The sequence below is a fragment of the Podarcis muralis genome, chromosome 16 (genome assembly GCF_964188315.1).
Source record: "Podarcis muralis chromosome 16, rPodMur119.hap1.1, whole genome shotgun sequence".
NCBI classification, from domain to species: domain Eukaryota; kingdom Metazoa; phylum Chordata; class Lepidosauria; order Squamata; family Lacertidae; genus Podarcis; species Podarcis muralis.
Window position 1 is genome coordinate 26,061,612 of NC_135670.1, and position 21,291 is coordinate 26,082,902.

The window sequence follows — 21,291 nt, forward strand, 5'->3', positions numbered from 1 at the left end:
GAGTTGCCTGTCCGCCAGCCCGTCTCCACTTCCCACGGCTGGTGCGCTCTCAACGCAACTTGCTTCTTCTTTCTCCCTCCCCGCGCGCGCTCTGCCGATATGCAAATAGCGGGGCTCCGGCAGCCAACGGGAAGAAGAGGGCCCGCCACGCCGCGCGGCGATTGGCCGGCGTCGCGGGCAGCCGGCAAAGGCTAGCGGGTTAGGGTGCCCCCTTGCGGCTGAGGCCGAAGCGGCGGTGTCGGTGTGAGGCGCGGGCGGCATGAGCAGGAGGCACCGCGGCGGCGGCTGAGGCCGCGGCGGGGCGGGACCGTTGCCGAGCTGAGGAGCCAGGAAGGAGCCAGAGATGGCGGTGGTGGCGGCGGTTCCGGTGGCGGCGGCGGGTTCAAGCGGGCCGCCGCTCCTGGCCGCTTCCGTCCTGCTGCCGGCGCTGATGCTCTTGCTGCTCCCGCCGCAGCCGCCTCACGCCGTGGAAGGCGCCGGCCTGACGGAGAACGTGATCTGGGCGGTCAACGCGGGCGGAGAGGCCCATGTGGACGTCCACGGCATCCACTTCCGGAAGGACCCCCTCGAAGGACGGGTGGGACGAGGTGAGAACGTCCAGACGGGCCTGGTCAGCCTGTGGAACTCACTGCCACGGGAGTTGAGGGGGGACGCGTAGTTCAATATCTCCCATCACCACCACCAGGAATAATACACCTATAGGTGAAGGATTGTCCTTAGCAATCGTAGTCCTTACACCCACATTTTAATTTTTTTAAAAAGGACTTAAGGCAGCCAACTGAGTTGAGCAGGGAAAGGGGATCCACCATAGGTTTTGCACTACTGGCCCAAAATGGGGAGTTGTAGCCCAAAACATCTGGACCAACCCACTCCTTTCCTGGAAAAAGGTTGCCTTAGGTGGCTTCTGTTAAAAGCAGCAGGGAGAGATGGGGTGGTTTGTTGGGTGTAATAGTAAAATGCAGCTTTCATGCGCAGGGGTAGGATGCCTGATGTGGTAGCGGTGAGAACAACTATGGCGCCCTCATACCAGCTCTTAGAGCATTTGTTGCAGACACTGGGTGCTAGGTAGTCATCAATGGTTTTTTTTTTTTTTTTACTTTGCACCCACCTTTAATCTGGACATGTGTTTGGGGGCCCATTTCTTAATTTTCTTCTGTATATTTCTATGGTGGAAGTGCTGCTGCTGTGACTCACCTTGGATCAGGCTGTGACCAGGTAGGGTCACAACCCACCAGTTGAAGACAGATGAGGGTAGAGGCTTATAAAGTTATGCATGGTGCATATAGTTGCTTTTCTTGTTTGGTGCTAGAATTCAGAGTTGTCAATGGAGGCTGTTGGCAGATAGGTTCAGAATTAGGAGCACTTCTTCATATAACACATAATATGGACTTTGACAATTTGGTGCCCACCAGTTGTTTGGGACTACAATGCCCATCAACCCCAATCAGCACATCCATCTATGATGCTGAGGCTGGTGGAAGTTTTAGCTTAAAACAACTAGGTTGAGGAAGGCTGCTATAATGGAACTTGCAGTTGTTAGAAGGCATGGCATAGCCAGCCACTAGGTGGTTTTGTGTAGGCATACCTACACAAATCTTATCAATTGCTGCTTGCCATGTTAACTACGTGGAACTATATGCAGAGGCAGCACATCTGTGAATGTGATGCAACTAGAGTGGCTCCTTTGGAGGCAGAATGCTGAACTAAGGGGGCTTTGGTCTGGTTCAGCAGGGCAATTCTTTATATTATTACTCCAGCAAGTCTGCTGCTGCTTCCTTTCCTAAGAGCCCTTTCCACTGGAATTATAAAGCCATGCTCTTGTTTAGCTCCAGATTGACTGAGCTGGATTAATGTCATTAGTAGCAGTAAGATGCCATGTGGAATGTTCATGCCTGCTAACATGAATTGGAAACACTAACTGAGAAAGAAACTACTCTGCTCTTAACAACAAAACTCTGGCTAAAGTGGGTTATGTGACCCTATCGTTACTGTATGATGCAATAGTGGTTAATAATAGTTTGAAGCTGGTGTAGCAGCTGAGATGGTAGCCTGGAAAGTCCCCAGTTCAAATATTACCCCAGCAGTGAACTCCCTGGGTTGCTTTAGGCAAGCTATTCTCTGATGCACAGCCAGTCTCTTACCCCACCCACCGAGGTGCAAACTTGGGACAATGGCCTACCCTTGCACAGTTGTTCTGATGGTTCTGAGAGAATGTAGGCAAAATGCTTAGAACACTCCAAAACACTTGAGTCAATTGCAAAAAAAATCATATTACTTGCCATATAAATTCTAGTTTTCTTTATGCTAGAATAAAGTATTGTCTCTGCTTTTATTTTTTACTTGTTGAAAGCATTCTTACCCCCAATCCCCCAATTTGCAGCTTTAAAAAGCCCTCAGAGCAGCTTACAGACCAGTTTTAAAAAGAGAGAATCCCTGTCCTCAGGGGGTTTTTTTTGTCCTCTGGGCTCCTGCCTTGTCTCCTGGGCAAGTTGTTTTTTGTCCCACATTCCACCTCTCCTGCACCCATATTTGCATTCACAGAACCCCACCATATTTCCTATGCTGTCATGATGTCAACTCTCCTTTCTTTAGAAGTAGAAATTCAAAGCAGCACAATATTACTCCACCTTGCCACTCTCTTGAGCTATGAAATGAAGGGAGTGAACACATGCTTAGGGTAACCCATCTCCTGTGACCTTGAAAGGCTGCTCCCACTGTTCCTCCTGTTTGCTGCAATGACCTGCTTCCCTTCGTTCTGCTCTTCCTTCACCCAGGACTGAGCCAGCTTCTGTCTCTTTTGCTCCACACAACCCCTCCATTTGTGTCCTCTTTTCACCCAGATCCCTTTCTAAATGCACACTGCATTGGCCTCTCTTGCGGCTGGACTTTGTCCCTTCAGGGGCTGTCCCCCTTTCCCTTATAATCTAGCTTATGAACGGGGAACAGCAAACATGGGGACTGGACACTTAATGAGCATGTGGTCTGCTCCCATTTTGGTTGGTGCACGACACAGGGTGGGGTGGGTTTCTGTAGAGATGGGTAGGGTGACTGCTGACTCTTGCTAAAATGAGTCCCGCGAAGGTTCCAGGTGCTTTTCTTGGGAACCGTTTGTGGTTACTGTAAGCCGGAAGCTGCTCATTATCAGACTCATAGCTGCTTGTGTTACAAGACGGCCCCAACCATTTTTTTCCTTTTTATTTACATATTCACTGTTAACCTTCTCCTTCCTTCTGTGCTGTGCTGATCCTTTCAGGTGTTGGAGGACACCATATGTTAAGCCACTGCTCAGCTTCTTAAAGAGAGCCCCTTGTGTTCTCTGTCATTTACCCAGAAGTTCACAATCCTTCCAGGCTAATTTCACCAAGGTGCATGTGCGTGTTGCTTTCTCTCTCGCTTGGCTGCAGTTTTTCTTCTTACATCTAATCCAAACTCTTGGCTTACGCTGGCTGCTGGCGTCTGTGCCTGCTAATTGTCAGGTAGCCAGCCAAATCTAGGCTGAGAGGCAAACTTCTGCAAGGAGATTTCAAGTGTACAAAGGACTTTGCCACAACACTGCAGTGCACAGTTGTACACTTCCGTCTCGTTGGGGTGGGGAGGCATGATGGGGAAAACGTCTTAACAGACTCCATGATTGTGCAATACAGGTTGTAAGCTGCAGTCATGTTTCTAGTCTACCATGCATTCTAGTCTTGCTCAATATCTTGCTTAGCAGAGGGTGGAAATTTCAAGGAAGCACATTTGGATGAAATGTTAGGAGACACTTGCTAATGATTAGAGCTGTTTGACAATGGAATAGACTGCCTTGGCAGATGGCAGGCTCTCATTTGCTAGAAGTCTGTAAGCAGAGGTGGGATGGTTCTCTGAGGTGTTGTAAGATTCCTGTACTGGGTATTGGGGTTGGACTAGATTACCTTTAGAATCACTTTCCAAACTTAAAGTTCTAGGATGTGGTTTTGAAGTATATCCCTTTCTTGTAATCATGTTGCAGAAGCTTCTTGTCTTCTTGTTTCAAATATTCTTAGCACCATTGTACCAAGTAAAAATCCAGATTTCTCACTCAGAGCCATGCCAAGTTAGTACAAATATTGCTTACCTTGAATAGTTAAGTGTCACTGCTAAAGATTTATTTTTTCTGTGCGTACAACCTGCCTCCTCCCTTTCAAATTGCTCTGTTCGGCAAGAAATGAGGATTAAAAACAATTTCTTTTACAAGCAAGAGCAATTCTGATTGCTGCACCTCAAAAGTTATTGTAGGACTGGAATAGGTTCAGAAAAGAGAAAACAGAATGATCAAGGCTGGAACAACCCCTCCTACATGAGGAAGGTTACATTGGTTGGAGCATTAACTTTAGAAAGAAAATATAGTGAGGGCATTAAAAAGTTTTGCATGGTATGGAGAAAGTGGACAAGGATAACTTTGCTTCCCACTCTCATAATACTAGAACTCAGAGCCATCCACTGAAGCTGAATGTTGGAAGCTTCAGGACAGAGAAAAGAAAGTACTTCTTCACACGGTGCATAGTTAAACTCTGGGATTTGCTCTCACTAGATGTAGTGATGGCCACCAACCTGGATGGCTTTAAAAGGGTTTTAGACAAAGTCATGGAGGATAAAGGCTATCCGTGGGTACTGGCCACAATGCCTATGCTCTGCCTCCAGTGCTGCTGGAAGTCACAAGTAGGTAGAGTGCTCTTGCACTCATATCCTGATTATGAGCTTTCCAGAGGAGGCATGTGTTTGTCCAATGTGGGAACAGAGTGATGAACTCAGTAGACCTTTGATCTGATCCACCGGGCACTCTTTATGTTCATTGGAGTAAAGTACTCCCTTGCTTAACTTTTAGCGTGGGTCTGTGACAAATGTCACATACTCTCTCTAGGCTTTTGATAGGGACTCTTCTTTTACTCTTTAGATCAGGATGTGTATGTACTATAAAATTTGCTGCTTGCTTATATTGTAGCTTTGCTGTCCGAAGCAGCATCTGTATATTCTGCAACGTTCATTTCATGCAATAAGCCAAACTATTCCTTTTGCCAGATAATTTCTTGTGGGTATAAGGTTATGGACAAACACATATTCATAACAAACACACATTGTAACTATAGCAAAAGGTCCTAAACCTCTTGGTAGTGTTTGCAGGAGTACACATAAGTGCAGGACATCCATGTGGGTTCAGACACACCTTGTCACACTGGTTCTGAGCACAGCCTTCCTGGTAGCTAAAATAGCCAAACCAACAACACGTCTATTTCCAAAGTGCTATGAGGTGGGTGGGAAGGAAGGAACAGACTGTCAGTGAACTCAGGACCATTGGTGTCACTGTGCTCAGGCAGGTGTTTGAAGTGGCATAGGGCTAGACCGCATGTAAGCCTCCTTCAAAGCTCCATCAAAGGTGGGGCTGGCAGCAGTTTCCTCCTGTATTTACAGCTGCAGAGAGGGGTTTGACTCTGTACTCAAATCTGTAGCCCAGCAGAAACACAGAACTCACACATTAACCAGTCTTTATTCTGAAAGAAAAGTCGAGAGAGGAATTGGCCTGTTTTTCTTGTGGGTGATCCACTCAACCCCACCGTTTTCAGTTTGACCATTTCCCCCTCCCCAAACTATGCTACTCATTGCTAGCAAAAGCAAGGAGGTGGTGATGGTTTTAATTTTCTATCATTCATGCAGGCTTTCTTTGGAAGAGCTATGTTTGGCTGCTTCTAGAAGTATTTCTCTATGAGTCCACAGCTGTTCTAGCTGCTCGGCTTGTATGCACCCTGCAGTTTGCAGCAGGCCTTTCTCAAACTGCTGATAGCTGAGGCATCCCCCACCCTGGAAAGCATTACTTTTAGAAGGAAACAATACACACTTTCATAACCCTCAGAAGAGCCCAAGCTCTGTGTTACTTGGTTCATGCAGAGGTGCAGTGGGCAGCCTCCCCTGAAGGAGTTGTTTGTGGTGTTTCTGCACTCAGGAGTCTTTGGATTATTCAGTTGCTCCCATATAGCCGAGTGGTCCATCCCTCAGAAGAGGCTGATGGAAAGGAGAGCAGATTGGAGCAGCTGATCTGGCAGGTGCCCAGCAGTAACCTCTAGGGGTAGTGTGTTGGTTGCCCTTAAATTTGATTATGAAAATTGCAAAGTCTTCTGTGGAAGCATAACAAACTTCACGCCTCCGGTTGGTCATGGTAACATAGGCCCAGATATCTGATCATGAAAAAGTGGGTAGTCCAATGTCATTTCTTCAAGGTACATGGAAGGTACAGCTAACTTGGGCCTCGTAACACTGTGCATAAAAGCTTTTTCTCCCCACACCCTGCCCCAAATTCAATGAGAGAGACTAGTTGCTTCTGGCATGTAGAGCAAGACTCCAGTGCCCTGCAAAACTGTGAAGTGACTCTGTGGTCTTGTGTCAGAGGTCTTCTTGGAACACAAAAGCTTCTCAAAGATCATCTTTTTGAAAGAGGAACATGTAGAGGGGATTATCATTGCTGACTCAGACCCAACTGAAAGCTCAGCAAGTGGTCCCCAAAGAGGACCAGTTCACCTATGTGTTTGTCACTTGTGGATCGCAGCATCAAGTGTGTCTTTCATGTGAGAGTTTGTAGGAACTTCCACCCAAGGAGTTCATTTGTGTTCATCTCTTTTTCAGATAGTGACATCTATAAGTGAGAAATTAAGGCATATATGTGCATGTGTGACATAGTTCAGGGGTGGGGATTTCTTTCGAATGTCATGGTCCAGGGCCAAATTTCTTTGTGAGCAAACTTGGCGTGGGGGATATGCCAGTGGTGGGCAGGACCAGAGGCAAAAGTGGGCAGGCTGTATTCCATCCATGCAAAAGTCAGTGGTTTCTACACACTTACACCTCCATATCCAGGTAAGCAAGAGGCATTGTTAGAGCACAAGGATACAGTCCACCCAAGTAAAAACCCTGAAGGTGCAGAGCAGGACGTGGAGAGAGCCCTGAGGACCACGCAGAGAAACACAGAGGACCACATTTAGCCAATGGGCCTGAGGATCCCCACCTCTGCTGTAGTCTTTCTCACAGAGTGTTCCAGCCACCCGATCTGCTCCCTGATCTAGGACTTTGCCCTTAAAATGCTGAGTTTGGGTGAGGAGCTCTTGGTAGGGACAGGTGGGTAGCCAGAAGTGTGGGAAGGAGGGAGGGATTACAGGCCAGAGGTAAACTCCAGCAAGTATTTTGAGAGAGTTGCTATTTCTTTTTGGAATCCAGCCTCCGATTATGGCATGAAACTGCCGATCTTGCGATCCAATCCAGAGGATCAGATTCTCTACCAGACAGAACGCTACAATGAGGAAACCTTTGGCTATGAGGTCCCCATCAAGGAGGAAGGAGACTACGTTCTTGTGCTGAAGTTTGCTGAAGTCTATTTTGCACAGTCCCAGCAGAAGGTAAAAAAAAAGTACTGTGTTCTGGAAGGACTTCCTTGAGTAACACCCATCAGTGGTTGGGTCAGGTGCCAGAGGCCTGCTGGTATTGCCATAAGCGTATGTGGGACTCAAGCATGCACACCTTTCCCAGCGTGGGGGTGCTTGCCTTCACTCTTCCAGCATACAACAGAACTCATGCCCCCCCCCCCCCGAAATGAAGTATCCTGGAGTCATACACACAGATGCTCTTTCGGGGGGGGGGGGGACCAGGACCTGTCACCACCATTTCTGCTGGTGGAAGTCACTGTTACCAGTTGGTTAACTGACCTTTGTCATGGGAATATAGGAAGTTACTTTCTTATGACCCAGGTCATTTAGTTCATTAGCTTGTACCCTGACTGGCCACAGCTCTCCTGAGCTTCAGACAGGGGTCTCTCCCAGACCACCCTGGAGGCACCATAGATTGAACCAGGAACTTTCTACATTCAAAGCAGATGCTCTACCACTGAGCCAAGACCCTTCCTATACAGTGTCACCCATTGCACTAGAGATCAAAAGTGTGTCCTTGCAGGTCTGAAATATGTTTTTGCTGCTGCTCTTTTCAGTCGGTTGTATTGACGGGTTGTGGTTATAGAATTGTAGAGTTGGACGGGACCACGAGGATCATCTAGTCCAACCCCTGCAATGCAGGAATCTTTTTGGGACTTGAACCCACGACCCCATGACCCTGGGGCAGCCCTCTCACCCAACCTCCCTGGCTGCTAGAGGCCCTACCACTGAGTTCAGGCCCTTTCCCATAAAATAGAGACCTATTTTACAAGCAAAACCAAAAGTTGCTTGTCTTCTTTATTTGACCAGCTAAGGAAATTGCTTTTCTGCCAATAGATGAGTTCCAGGTCTTGGCACAAACACACTCCTCCAGCTGAGATACAAAATCAGCCAGGCAGCATCTCTCTTAGTTCAATGACTGTCGGTAGCATCACATGTAGGCTTTTTGAGTTACACAGGATTTTTCACTGGGCAGTATGGAAAGGCAGCTACTTCCATCCTCCCTAAGAAGTTTGTGTAAACTTGAAAATTTGCATGCTGCTACGCCCATGAAAGATGTCAGTTAGGCTGCTCTCCTGGCCCTGCACAGTAGCAAGGTCAGGATGATTTTCCTGCATCGGCGTTCCTCCAATCCATAGCTTGTTGTCCTCCCATCTTTGCTCCTGATCTGACTTCTACTCTGCAAGAGGCCTCATTCCTTTGCCATATTTCTTTCCAAAGGTTTTTGATGTGCGCTTGAATGGCCATGTGGTGGTGAAGGACTTGGACATTTTCGACCGAGTCGGACACAGCACAGCGCATGATGAGATTATTCCAATTGGCATCAAGAAAGGGAAGCTGAGCGTCCAGGGAGAGGTCTCAACTTTCACAGGAAAACTCAACATTGAGTTTGTCAAGGTAAGAAAAGGCCATTGCTCACAAGTGGCTTCTCCCCCCCCCCCCCCTCTCTCTTACAAGGTATGGATTAGGAAGGTTCACTCATTCCTTATATATTGCTAAGCCCCCTGGCCCAACTATCCCCAGGAGGAGGCTTAGGCAAGAGCAGGTTTGATTCTCAGTGATGATGGGTTTTGTCATGTTCTTGATCCGGCCTCTCTTCATTCAGGTAAAGGGCTACCACTCATGCCTTTTGAGAAAGGTTAAGTGCTGAACATGGAGAAATGTTTGTAGGGAAGTCAGATCTGATGCAGCCTCTGCTGGCAAAGGTCCTGAACATAAGAAGAGCCTGCTCAATCAGGCCAAGTCCAGCATCCTATTCTCACAATGGCCAACCTATGCTAAACCCCCTATGTCTATGCCTATGTTAAACCCCCAAGCAGGATTTGAAACAAGGGCTGCAATAGGACTGCACCTGCAAGCTGTGTGGGCAAGCTTTCCCTTGACATATTTCCCTTCTTACGTCTGAGAGAAAAATATCCCTCTTTTAAAAGATCAGAAATCCTATTGACAATGGAATGATGTTAGTGAGTAAGCAAATTTCCACAACATTTGGGCTATCCAAAATAGTATTCCAGGGCCATATTAACAGAGATTTAAGGAATTTCACCCCTTTCCCAGATGAATTAAAAAGAAAACAAAACAAAATTGTAAAATGTCTTAATAAAATGTGTTGACATTGTGTCCTTACATAACTTGGTTTACAATTATATCTACATGGAATACAAGCATGATATGGAAGTAAATCTTCATATGTTTGCTTGGAGTATTTATGCTCATCTATTAACCAGAGTTCTCAAGGTGGCTTTCAATATGTGTTTTAAAATACAACTAAACAAGCAAGAGGTACAGAGATGTGTACAGGTTTTGCTCTCGGATATTCCACTTTCTGCTTTGCTGAAATATTTTGGGCCATGGCAGATATCAGATGAAATGGCTACTCTATTTACTTCCATGTTGTGGAAATGGACTGTCCTGCTCAGTAACTGCCAGTTTGTGTGTCTAGGAGCTTCTCAGCCCTGAGCCTTCATGGCTCTTTCTTCAGAGCCTTACATGTACATAGAGAACCGAATAGTTGCCCTGAGGCTGTGGAAGCCAAGAGAAGCAACCCATGACTGCAGCTGTTAGGCAGTACAGGGGCCTAGGACTACTGGAAAGTTCTTTGTGTACACACACACACACACACACACACACACACACACACACACACATCTGGCTCCTAGATAGAGCATCACAAGGGGGAAACAATTCTGGCTCCATTCCACTAGCCAGAGAAGCAGCATCCACCCCTGCAAAAAAAAACAAAAAAAAACACTGCCTATAATATTTGGATTGCAAAAATGAAGAGAAACATGTTCTTGCCTCTGGCACCATCAGGAACCACAGCACCCCTTTCAGCACCCATCAGCAAGGAGAGATCAGCCTGGCTATAAATGCCTGCCTGCATCTCATCACTTTGTTCTGACATTGTCCAGCTGGTCTCCATCCTCTATTTTCCCCCTCGACATCCCTTTCCTTGGATGTCTTGTCTCCCCCACCCCCTGTAAACCCATGTTGACCAAAGCTTCTGTATATTACAGAAGGCACATGGATTGCATGCCCAGAGGTTTTTGGCTCTGCATAGCTGCAAATAGAAACATTTTATGTGTATCTAGTAATCACATGAATTTGCACATGAATTTGTCTTTTAAATCTTTGAATGAGTAAGTTGAAAACTTGATATAGATCAGTGCTTTTTTATTACAGTAGTACCTTGGTTCTCAAACTTAATCCGTTCCGGAAGTCTGTTCCAAAACCAAAGCATTCCAATACCAAGGTGCGCTTTTCCATAGAAAGTAATGCAGACGTTTAAAAACAATCCCTAAAACAGCAATTTAACATGAATTTTACTATCTAACAAGATCATTGATCAATAAAATGAAAACAATAATCAATGTACATGATAAAAATTATTACTTTTTCTTACCAGCACTGATGATAGTCATTGTTTGGATGGGGGGCTTTTATCCATTTCAGCAGTCACAATCAATCAATCAATCAATCAATCATAAAACGAAGAACAAACCACAGTCACAAAAACAAAAAAGCCACAAAAACGCAAAAAAGATTAGCAAAAACTAAAACACCAAATATAAGCTCCAAATACCACCTCAGAACACTGCAATTGGAAATGGAAGGTTTTGATTACGGGGGGGAAGGGGAACACAAATTAGCAGCCCAACCGTAAAAATGGGAGGAAAAAGGCTTTGATTACAATGGGGGGACGCAAATTAGCAGTGCAACAGTGAAAACGGAAGCTCAGGAGCACATTCAGCTTCTGAAGCAAAGTTTGCAAACCAGAACACTGAATTCCAGGTTTGCAGCATTCAAGTTCCAAGTTGGTCGGGAACTGTGCTGTTCAAAAACCGAGGTACCACCGTACTTTAAATCAGTGGTTTAAGCTGCCTTTATTGGAAGTGTTACTGAATTTGAGAACCCTTGCCTTCCTCAAATTTGAATGTTCCCCTAATATTCAAACTTGGATTCCCCCTCCCTTTTTTGCCATTCAGACCCATAGATTTCAAATACTTTAAACTTAACTTTGTTTTTGTTGTAAATAAAGGTCTAATTTTTAAAGGAACTGATGACTTCAAACTATTTTTTTATCTTATTTAGTCATTCATTCATTCATTTCAAGTATTTATATACCACTCAATATTCAGAATTTCTAAAACCTGTATGGTTTATATGAATCAGCATTGTAGACAATTTTGGAGTAGCTGACAGAGAATGAAGCTCATCTCTGCTTCCTTCTTTCTTTACAGGGGTACTATGATAATCCAAAAGTCTGTGCACTATACGTCCTCCGGGGAACAGTGGACGGTAAGTTTATTTCTTATAACCCCTCCAATTTCAACCTCCTCCTGGTCACCAGTTGCCTTTTCTGTTACTGCAGTCAAAAAGTTTGCTCAAGTAAGACCCTATTCCTCCCTTAGACCCCATTCCATGACACCCTCATAGGAACAAAGGAAAGCTTCAACTTGCCCCTGGTTGAGGTTCTCAGTATTCTGAGTATCTGTGTCTGGGGAGCAACAGTGGGAGAGAGCTTTTGCTGTTGGGCTTTCCAAGAGGTATCTGGGTGGCTATTGTGGAGAAATTAGTCTGGCATCTGGTAGGCGTTTTAATGTGGTCTAGCATGGCTCTTCTGCATCCTTGTGGATCTTGCAGGACATTCTCTGATTTGGACCAATTTCCATCTGTGCATCTCTGTACAGACACCCACATTAGACAAATGTTGCACCAACAAACACAGATCTCTCTGCTTAGAATAAATGATGTGTGGCAACATTCTTACTAAATGTGAATTTATTTGGCAGCATTCATGAATATTTGGTATGTTTGGTACAAATATGAACCTTGAATTCTACTGTGGAATATATTTTACACCACTCATTCTTCTTTAATCTTTCTCTAATTATTATGATTATTATTTTATTGTCTTGTGGTTTTATTTTTCCTGTTTCAAAGACTTTTTTTTTAAGCAAGCAATATACTGAAGACCAAATGTTTTTAAATGGAAAAAATTAAAAGAACGCTAATTAATTTGCAGGATTTACATGCAAAGTCAGTGTCGGGTAGTAATTAATCCCCAATAAGCTCGCTATATGAAGAGTCTCAAAAGTCTCTCTTGCTAATTATGTGTTCTTTTAATGTTTAAAAAAGTATTAAACTTCAAAAAAGAGAAAAGATTAAATGATATGGTTCAGTGTTAACCAGTTTGGATGGCAAAACTTCAGTTTTTGCCAAATTTGGAATAATTTTGGGAAACAGAGTGGTTTTCCTGAAGTCGGAGAAGGTTTTTCTAGGACACTCCAGTTGGCTTTGTTCTGCGTACATCACAGACCCTGGCATTTCTCCTTCTCTTCCCTCCCACAGATGTCCCAAAGCTACAGCCCCACCCCGGCCTGGAGAAGAAAGAAGAGGAGGAAGACGAAGAGGAGTATGAAGAAGGCTCCAGCACTAAAAAGCAGACCAATAAGAACCGGGTCCAGTCAGGCCCCCGCACACCAAACCCCTATGCCTCGGACAACAGCAGCCTCATGTTCCCTATATTAGTGGCCTTTGGTGTCTTCATTCCTACCCTCTTCTGCCTGTGCAGGTTGTGAAGCACGAGACTGCAAGGCCAGTGGCCGGCCAGAGGGGAGGAGTTGGACCAAGCGCGGAGGCTCTTTCGGTTTCTCATAATTTAAGGAAAATTTTTAAAGGTTTGTTAAGGAGCAGCAGGTACAATAAAGGGCAAGCTTGCATCATCCTCTTTGAGGAAGGCAGCCTTCACCTACCCACCCTCGCAGCAACTGCCGCCTCCTTGAGCCACCCAGCTGCACCATGAGCCGCCACCTTTCTGGTCCAGAGAATCTTGAAAGCAAAGCCTGGGTAGTTCTGGCTCTAAGATGCAGATGAACTATCTTCCCAGAGAACAGCAGGATGGAGGGGCAAGGGCGAGCAGCGGGGAGAACGAACAGGGAGGGGCACGTCTCCAAATGTTGGCATGAAGAAGCAGACTTTGCCATCACACAGCCTTGGCTGGAATAATCCACGTTTGTGCTGGGACTGCTTGCGGGGGTGGGGAAAATAGGCTGGCTTTTTGACTCCTGCTGAAATGTTTGTAACTCAACCCATGGTACTTCTTTTCTTTTCTGAAAGAGAGAGAGGCTCGCCCTTGCTGTTTGGGTAGAAAGGCTTTTGGTGACTGGAGCAGGATGAACAGGTTGGTCTTGTTCAGCTGCCCTGCCTGGGAGAAATGTTTTTTCCATGGTCACTGCAGCATCTGACCGGCCACTCTGGAAAGGCTTAAGCCTCCAGAGGGCAGTTTCTTTTCTCGACACAGCACCCTTTGTTTGTCCCTGAATGGTTCCCACTTCCCATTTGCTTGTCCTTGGGGGATTTCCTCTAATGCCCCATCAATTGTTGCTTTAAATGTCCCTCTATTCTAATGCACGTGCGTGCACACACGCGTACACACACACACACCTGTTTCAACACTCAGGACCCCTTTCCATTCTGCATGTCCCTGATGAGAACTTGGTACGTAAAGATTGGAGTTCTGGCAAAGATTTAGGATCTTTTTGATTTCCTTGGTGGCCTTTTAATCTCCCTTGTTCCAGGAGACCTGCCACCTTTTGAGCTGAAGAAGGCATTTTTTCATTTGTTTTTAGGAGCACCAGCACAGGGAGACCTCTGTCACAACTTGTCTCCATGTCCCTGGACCTCCTTGAAATGCTTCAGTTGTGTTATGTTTGTGTATTTGTGTTTTTAAATCGACTTGAAAAACCAAGTGCCAGTGTTTTGTTTTTGAATTATCAGGTGTATCTCACTTTCACTGGTTTGCTTGCCACCAGTTTCTGGTTGTTTCTCTCCCCCCCCCCCCCCCCAATTCTGGGAGATTAACATTAACAGTCTGAAATAGCCCTTAAAGAAAGGAGTACCATCCCAAGAACTGCAGATTGTATAGTGGCAAATCCTGTGCCGCCATAATAGTTGTGATGCACTGTGAAAGGATGAGCCAAGTAGGTATCTTCTCCTTTCCTCGTTTTGGGGAGGCGGTTTCAGAATATGACCAAGAGAGATGCCCACTTTAACCTTCTGTGGTATAGGAGAGAGCTGTCATATTGACCTGGATTGTGATCAGTTTTCAGTGACACCTACATCGCAGGGCCTGTCTGATTCCCGCTTCCCGGTGAAAACAGGGAGAATTATTTTAAATCTGTACATTGGGTTCTTGTGGCTTTCTGGTTTTCCATTGCTATGACAAGAGAGTGAGAATTGGCAGTCCAGTTCAGGGACAAAACACCATAGAGAAAGGCCTTTCATGGGGAAACTAAACAGAGGGTGCATCTCCAGTTGTTGGCTTAAAGAAGCAGATTTCGCTTTTTGTCTTGTCTTTCTGCACAGTGAAGATTCTTGCATAACTGTGAACTGGGCATTAGTTGGCACTTGGCAACTGGCAAGGCTGGAGCCCCCCTTGCACCCATTTTTTGCAGGCAATCTTTCTCCTCATGTCACCAGCCGAAGTGGTCTTGCCTAGACCGACCATTGTGGCTGATCCAGACTGTCGCCTCTTCATTGTGCTCCTTCCCTGTACCCTTATTTCCCTCTGCTCCAAACACACACACAATAAACTTCCTGCCATTTCCTTACACAGTCACTTGAGGATGTCTTAGTATGTGGCTGGCAGCTTTTTTGTGTCCTCTGTCCTGCAGTCCTTGGCAAGACTGGCCTAGTTTGGGAGCCCTGAGCCCTGAGCAGCTTCCTTCACCCCTTCTTCAGAGTGCAGAAGTTTGCAGTTTGTTACTATAAGTTGTCCTGTGTTAACAGTTGGGGCATATGTGCCCCTTGAGGTCCTCTGCTGATTTCCTCCCAGGTACAGTCTCGATGGGGAAATTGTATCTGAAAGGGGCCTTTGTTTCACATTGCCAATAAATGCATTAAACTCAACCAGATACTTCTTTTCCTCCACCCAACCCTTAGCTGCTTGGCTTAAAGGAGAGCCTGTCCAGATTCAACCTCCTGCTGCGTCTTTGGCCCCAGTGAATCCTGCTTCTCCTCTTTCACCACCACCCGTCTGCCCAGTTTTTGTTCTCCGTGGTTGTTGAGCCTCATCTAAACACATAACTGCAGATACTGGCAGGGATGTGGAATAATCCCTGAGCTTGGAAGCCGGGTGTCCCATTGCACTGCCATCCTGCTGTTTACTCCTTCCATCTGCCCCTTCTCCCAGTACTAGAGCTTGCTATACAGAGCAGGGAAGCAGCGCTGTGTCTTTTCAATACCAGCTCTTTTCCAAAGGGTTTGATTTGAACTCTGCCACAGTTAGGTCTGGCTGGCTTAATCTCTTCACAGCAGGAAGGTGGGATGTGAGCTCAGGTACATGGCCTTGAGTGTGGGTGGCTGCTTTTGTCTTCATACCATTCGTGCGTTATGATCCTGCATATTTAACTTCCTTTTTGACAGCTGCTTATTTCTGGGCCCATTTGGGAATGACAGATAAACAGAACTGCTAGCATGTCGTGAAGGCAGCCTGATTCCTTTAGAATTGCAGGATTCCATCCCAGGCAGGGCATCTTATGTCCTCTGAGGGTCGAAGCAGGGTGAAGTGCAGGTTTAACCCCTCCCAGAACAAGGCCAGAGTTTAAGAAAAACTGCAGCTAGTACAGGGTTCAAGCAAAATGGTGCCACAGGAGAAGAGGACCATGCAGCAAGTCCTCTGCCTGCCAGGTAACTCATTGGTAGCGTTGGCCTTCCCCAACTTATTGCCCTCCCTCCAGATGTTTTGGAGCCCCACTCCCATCAGACCCAGCATCCTATGACTATACTGGCTGAGGCTGATGGAAGTGGGAGTCCAGAACATTTGGAGGGCAACAGTTTAGGGCCAAGTTTCCACTACCCAGTAGGAACTTACAAGCCCACTTTCATCCCCTTTTCTCTCCAGCCCTGTACCTTCTTGCTTTGAGGGCACTGATGGGTACTAACCGCCTCCCTGAATGTGTCTGTGTTCCCATCTGTTTCATTAAGAGGGAAAGATGCCATTTGATGTAAGGCAGGACTTGAAATGTATGCAGTGCGGTTGAGCAGGATTTGGTGGTGAGGTCAGAAATTGGTCCTTGCTGCAAGAGCACTTGCACGCAGTGAGGAAATGATGTGATTTTGTTTCTCTCCCCTATAATCTTGAAGGTTCTCAAAGGCGATAGAGTACTGGCTGATTCAAAAGCTGTCCCATTAAAAAAAGATTCAGTGAAAGGGCTGAGATTGTCTTGAGATTCCCATGCTTGGGATATGAAAAATGATCTGGTCACTTTGCCTACAAAGACACCCTCAGCTCCAGTTGCTGTGCAATGAAAAGTTTGGGTTTGCCAAATGCTGCCCTTGCTTTGGGAGATCTGAGAAAGAGCTCCTCTGATAAGCTTGCTCTTTTTGAATTAAGTTGCAACAAGACAACTTGGGCACTTTCTTCCTTTCCTAATGTTTGGCATCTAAGAGGTAGCAGTGAGCTGCACTATTTTATTTTATTTTTATTTTGGAGGACGTTGCAGGTGGAAACCGAAGGAATGCCAAAGTTGAATCTTATGTGTCTCCATCTTTTTTGTGCCTTCTTTATTTTTCAGGTAGTGAAATGACAACAGGTTCTGCTTGTAATGAAGCTTCTGTTCTAAGGAACTTCTGTTTCCTCTTTTTCAAACAGACAAATGTGTGTGGGATGAGTGGGAAAGCTGTCTCCTGTGAACCAGACATTCCTCATTTACAAATGCAAAAACCGCAGTGAAGTTCAGCCTCTGTGCATCTTACTCCATGCATTGTCAGGAAATGCTGGTGAGCTAGGGAGAGCTTCCATTCTTACACTTCAAGTTTAGTTGTGCTTCGGAGAAGGCAAACTGGCAGGTGCCACAAAGCACATCTAAACCTGAACTGTAGAATGGAAGCTTAATTCCTCAGCAATTCCAGATATATCTTCTGAGTAGAACCCTCTGGTCCAGCCTTCGCTAACTTGGTGTACTTCAGACATGTTGAAATACATCTTGCATCGGTCCCCAGTGGGAACTTGTGCTCCAAAACATCTGATGGAGACCAGTTAGCAAAGGTTCCCATAATATAATCCCTAACTATTGGGCAATCTGGTTGGGACTGATGGGAGTTACAGTTCAGAACACCTAGAAGGATCACTTTGGGAAAGGCTGATCTAAACAGTCATTGATCGAGACTATCCTGATCTACAACCGGGACTTGGCATCAGTTCAGAGCATGCATATTTATATTCAGTGCCTGTCAATGGTTGGGCTTTCAGAATTGTTCTACCCCTATGTTGGATTCTTGTGTTGCAGGTACTGGGTTAGAACAAAATGGTAGAAGAGGAGCATGGGGCCAGCCTTCTGCCTCCCAGGTGATTTGATGTTAACGTCCAGTTCTACAAGGCACTGGGATTTGCTAGCACTCCATGCTGTGACAGCAGGCAAGACTTCCTCCCCAGCACCTTGCATTGTCTCAGCACTAATACATGCCCTCCTGGCAGGTAGAGCAGGTTGGTGCAAGTGCCCTTTCCTGTGCTGGGACACAGCTATGAGAGTTTGCTGTTTTATGAGGCAGTTTGAGACTCCTCCTGATAGACACCATCTCTTACAGCATGTTGGGAGTATGTTGTTCCCATATCATCCTGAGATCACGGTGCAGTCATATGATTGGATTGAAACAGAATCCTCTTTAAGTGCACCATGAATCAAAGCATCCAGAAAATGAGATGAAGCCGTTGGATCAGGCAGCCTGGCTTTATATATGATGAAGAGAAAACGAGGGTCAGGACTTGGGAAAGAAACCAGTCGCAAAAGTGTTAGGGCAGATCCACACCTGTACATTTGAAGCACATGACTTCCTCCAAAGGGTGCTGAGAACTATTTCCCCCCCCCCTCACAGAGCTACAAGTCCCAGCGCCTTTAAAGTCATGTGCTTTAAATATGCATTGGAGGTCCTTTAAATGTATGATATGCATCTGTTCTTGGTCTCCCAAGACATCCACAAGGGTAAAATCAACTGAGCCTCTGAGCCTAAGCTTCTTCCAATGATAGCGTTGGATGCAGATTAAAGCATTGCTTCTTTCTTCAGTAATGATTGTTCAACATAAGCTTGCAGGGTCAAAATACTGTCTGAACTTGCAGTTGTTCTCTCTCCCCCCACCCAATGGGGAACAAGAGGAAGTTTTAGTCAATAGACTATTGTCTTGGGGTCTGGCACTTCCTGATCTTAGCTTAAGGAAGAAGGAGAGTGTGTTTAAAGGCCACTGGAACTCATGACCATTGCAGCAGCAGCACCAAAACATTTTCATCGTGATCGCAACTGCTGGCATTAGCATAGAGCAGTCTTCACCAACCTAGTGCCCTTCAGATTTTTGGGGCTATATCCCCCATCAGCACAGCTGTGCTAGCTTGAAGCCGATGGAAGTTTTAGTCTGAAAATCTGGAGGGCACCAGGTTGGGTAAGCTGTTGTAGAAAGGATCTCTGCCAGAGCTGGGGAGATACTTATAGTTAAACATTAGAGAAATGGTTTTGAAGAGATGATATTCTTTTATGGGGTGTTGCGTATACTTTGTCCGTTCAGAAAGGGCCAGTGTTGATCAAATGCTTTACCACCACCCCTTTATTACTGTCCCTTCTTCCCCCCTGCCTTGGGCAGATGCTTTATTCTAACAAACTGAAGTGCTTTCCACCCTCCCATGGATGCTTTTATGCTCTGGTACCTTGACTATCTCGCAAAAGATCTCTCTCTTGAGGAGGAAATCGTGGGTGTGTCAGTGTTGTCTGCAATTAAGGAAAGGTTTTACAGAAACTGTCTGCCTGCAGCCTGTTCCCTTAGAGGCTTTGTATGGGTCTATAGAAACACAGAAAATCTCAGACCCAGAAGTCTTAAGGTATCCTTAACCGCAGCCTCTTTCCAGAACTCGTGGGGCAAGTTGCCCCAGTCCTTGAGGTTCATCACCCACTCCCCCACAAAGCTTCCTGACTGCCCAGGAAAACCTGGTGTCTGAAGGACTGAGTGATGGAAGGGGAGAAAAGCAGGAAAGAAGACTAATAGTCTGTAGGGCCAGCTGGGGAGGCTTTAAAAGGCTATGCATGCCTTCTTTCACTGGAAAAAACTTGTGTCATGAGTGCAGTGAAGATCCAGGAGCAGGTTAGTGGCCTCTGACAGGGACTATTTTGTCCTCCTTTATTGAACACATCATGGGATTCTCCTGTGCCTTTCACATTTACGTGGGGTGATCTTTGGGGTGCCTTTAGGGAGTGCCTTCTGTTACTCCAGGGGAAAGGCCATTTTCCTCCCCCTCCCCTTTACTTCCTAAGCAGGTAGGGTCAAACTTAGACCCCTGTCCTGTCCATCAGTTGTTCGGCAAGATTATACTCTTTATCACTGTTAAAGCAGGTGGGAACTTTGAACTCCTGCAGTTTTCAGATGATTGAGGCCCATCTTGCTTTACCGTGCTGGGATCCTATTAATCTCTCCCACACCACACATGAAGCTTGGATCTGTGCCCCTGCTTACTTATGAGGCATTGATGTGCTTTCAGGCAGCTGATCTCCTGGGCTCTTAGGACAAGCCAGATGTAAGCTTGAAGGTTACAAGCCTAAGCTTTATGGAATCAGTTTCTGTACTGGTAGTTCTGTAACTTTCAAAGTTAATTCCTGATTTTGAAGGAGGGTTGTGTCTTTAACCATCTCTTGCTTTCTATGTCTAATTATCTGCAGCTTTTCTTATTGCTATATGTTTTGTTTTTTAATAACTTTGGGCAAAGGGTAAAAAGCACAGGTGTGTGTGTGTGCGTGTGATTGTACTGGCTTTGCAAAAGGACTACCCCCCAAAAAAATTCCTGGGGAAGTGGAACAGGTATGAGTGAATTATTCTTGCTTTATTTCTCTTCTCCCCATTTTCACCCCTGATACATTTAGCTGGCTGGTTTTTTTTAACAAATTAAATTTTCTTGGGTTTACTTTTCTTTCTCCCAGGATGTCTGGTTTGAGGGGAAATGTTCAGAAATCTACTGGCTGGCAGTTTTAACCAGCAGTGTGTTTAAAAATAAATAAAAACAAAATTATATTGTCACTCAAAGGAACTGGTGTTTTTCTTACAAATAAATAAATAAATGAGGGACATATTTATGTCAGAGAAAATGTTCATAGCTCTCAGCTGTATGGAGCCAGAGGCTTAAACCGCACTGCAGCAGCTATTGCAGGCTGCCAAAGAGACTTAATTTTTAAAACCCCATCACCACAACTCAGAATTATTACAGCATCCGAGCAACTCTTCTCCTGCCTCTGCTGAAAACTGCCCTGTTGCTCATCCCTATGGCGGTGGCATCTCATTTCTCTCTATTCTAGTGGCTTGTGCATTTAAACTTTTCTGATCCTGAGTGGCTCATGTGTGAGTTGGGAGTCCTATTCCTCCACATCAAATCCCGTTCTGTGAATGGGTGCAAGCATACATTTAGTAAATAGTGGGTCCAATTTTTAAAAAGGGGAAATGTATTTTGTAGAGGGTATGTGATAATAAAGCTGCAGCTGGCTGAATTCTGTGGTGTCGCCTTAGATTCGGAAATGGATTAGACAGTACCCCAAGCATAGGAAAAGCAAAGAAGTCCATTCCTACCTGACCCTTAAATCTTGAATTGGTCCAGTGGCTGGGCCTTGTTCAATTCTCTCTCCTGTCTTGTGCCAAGGCTCTGGGCATGATCAATGTGTGATTCATCATCCCCTCTTTGGAAATATTTATTTTGTTATGCACTAGAGTAGAATAGGCACATAACAGAGCCTGATTTAAAGTGGGCTTCACCAGCACCAGAATTTTATTTCTAGCTTCAATTTTTAAGAGAAAAAGCAAAAGACGGAAGGTGAAACATTCTTTTTAAAAAAAAAA

At 45.5% G+C, this 21,291-nt stretch overlaps 1 protein-coding gene across 1 annotated transcript; it reads left to right on the forward strand.

Annotated features, from left to right (window-relative positions):
* Positions 1-204: 204 nt before the first annotated feature.
* MLEC (malectin) lies at positions 205-20,481 on the forward strand. The gene is made up of 5 exons (XM_028709012.2): positions 205-587; positions 7,219-7,397; positions 8,646-8,822; positions 11,666-11,723; positions 12,777-20,481. The coding sequence occupies exons 1-5, from the start codon at positions 344-346 to the stop codon at positions 13,004-13,006; spliced, it is 888 nt and encodes a 295-aa protein (XP_028564845.1). The 5' UTR covers positions 205-343; the 3' UTR covers positions 13,007-20,481.
* Positions 20,482-21,291: the final 810 nt, after the last annotated feature.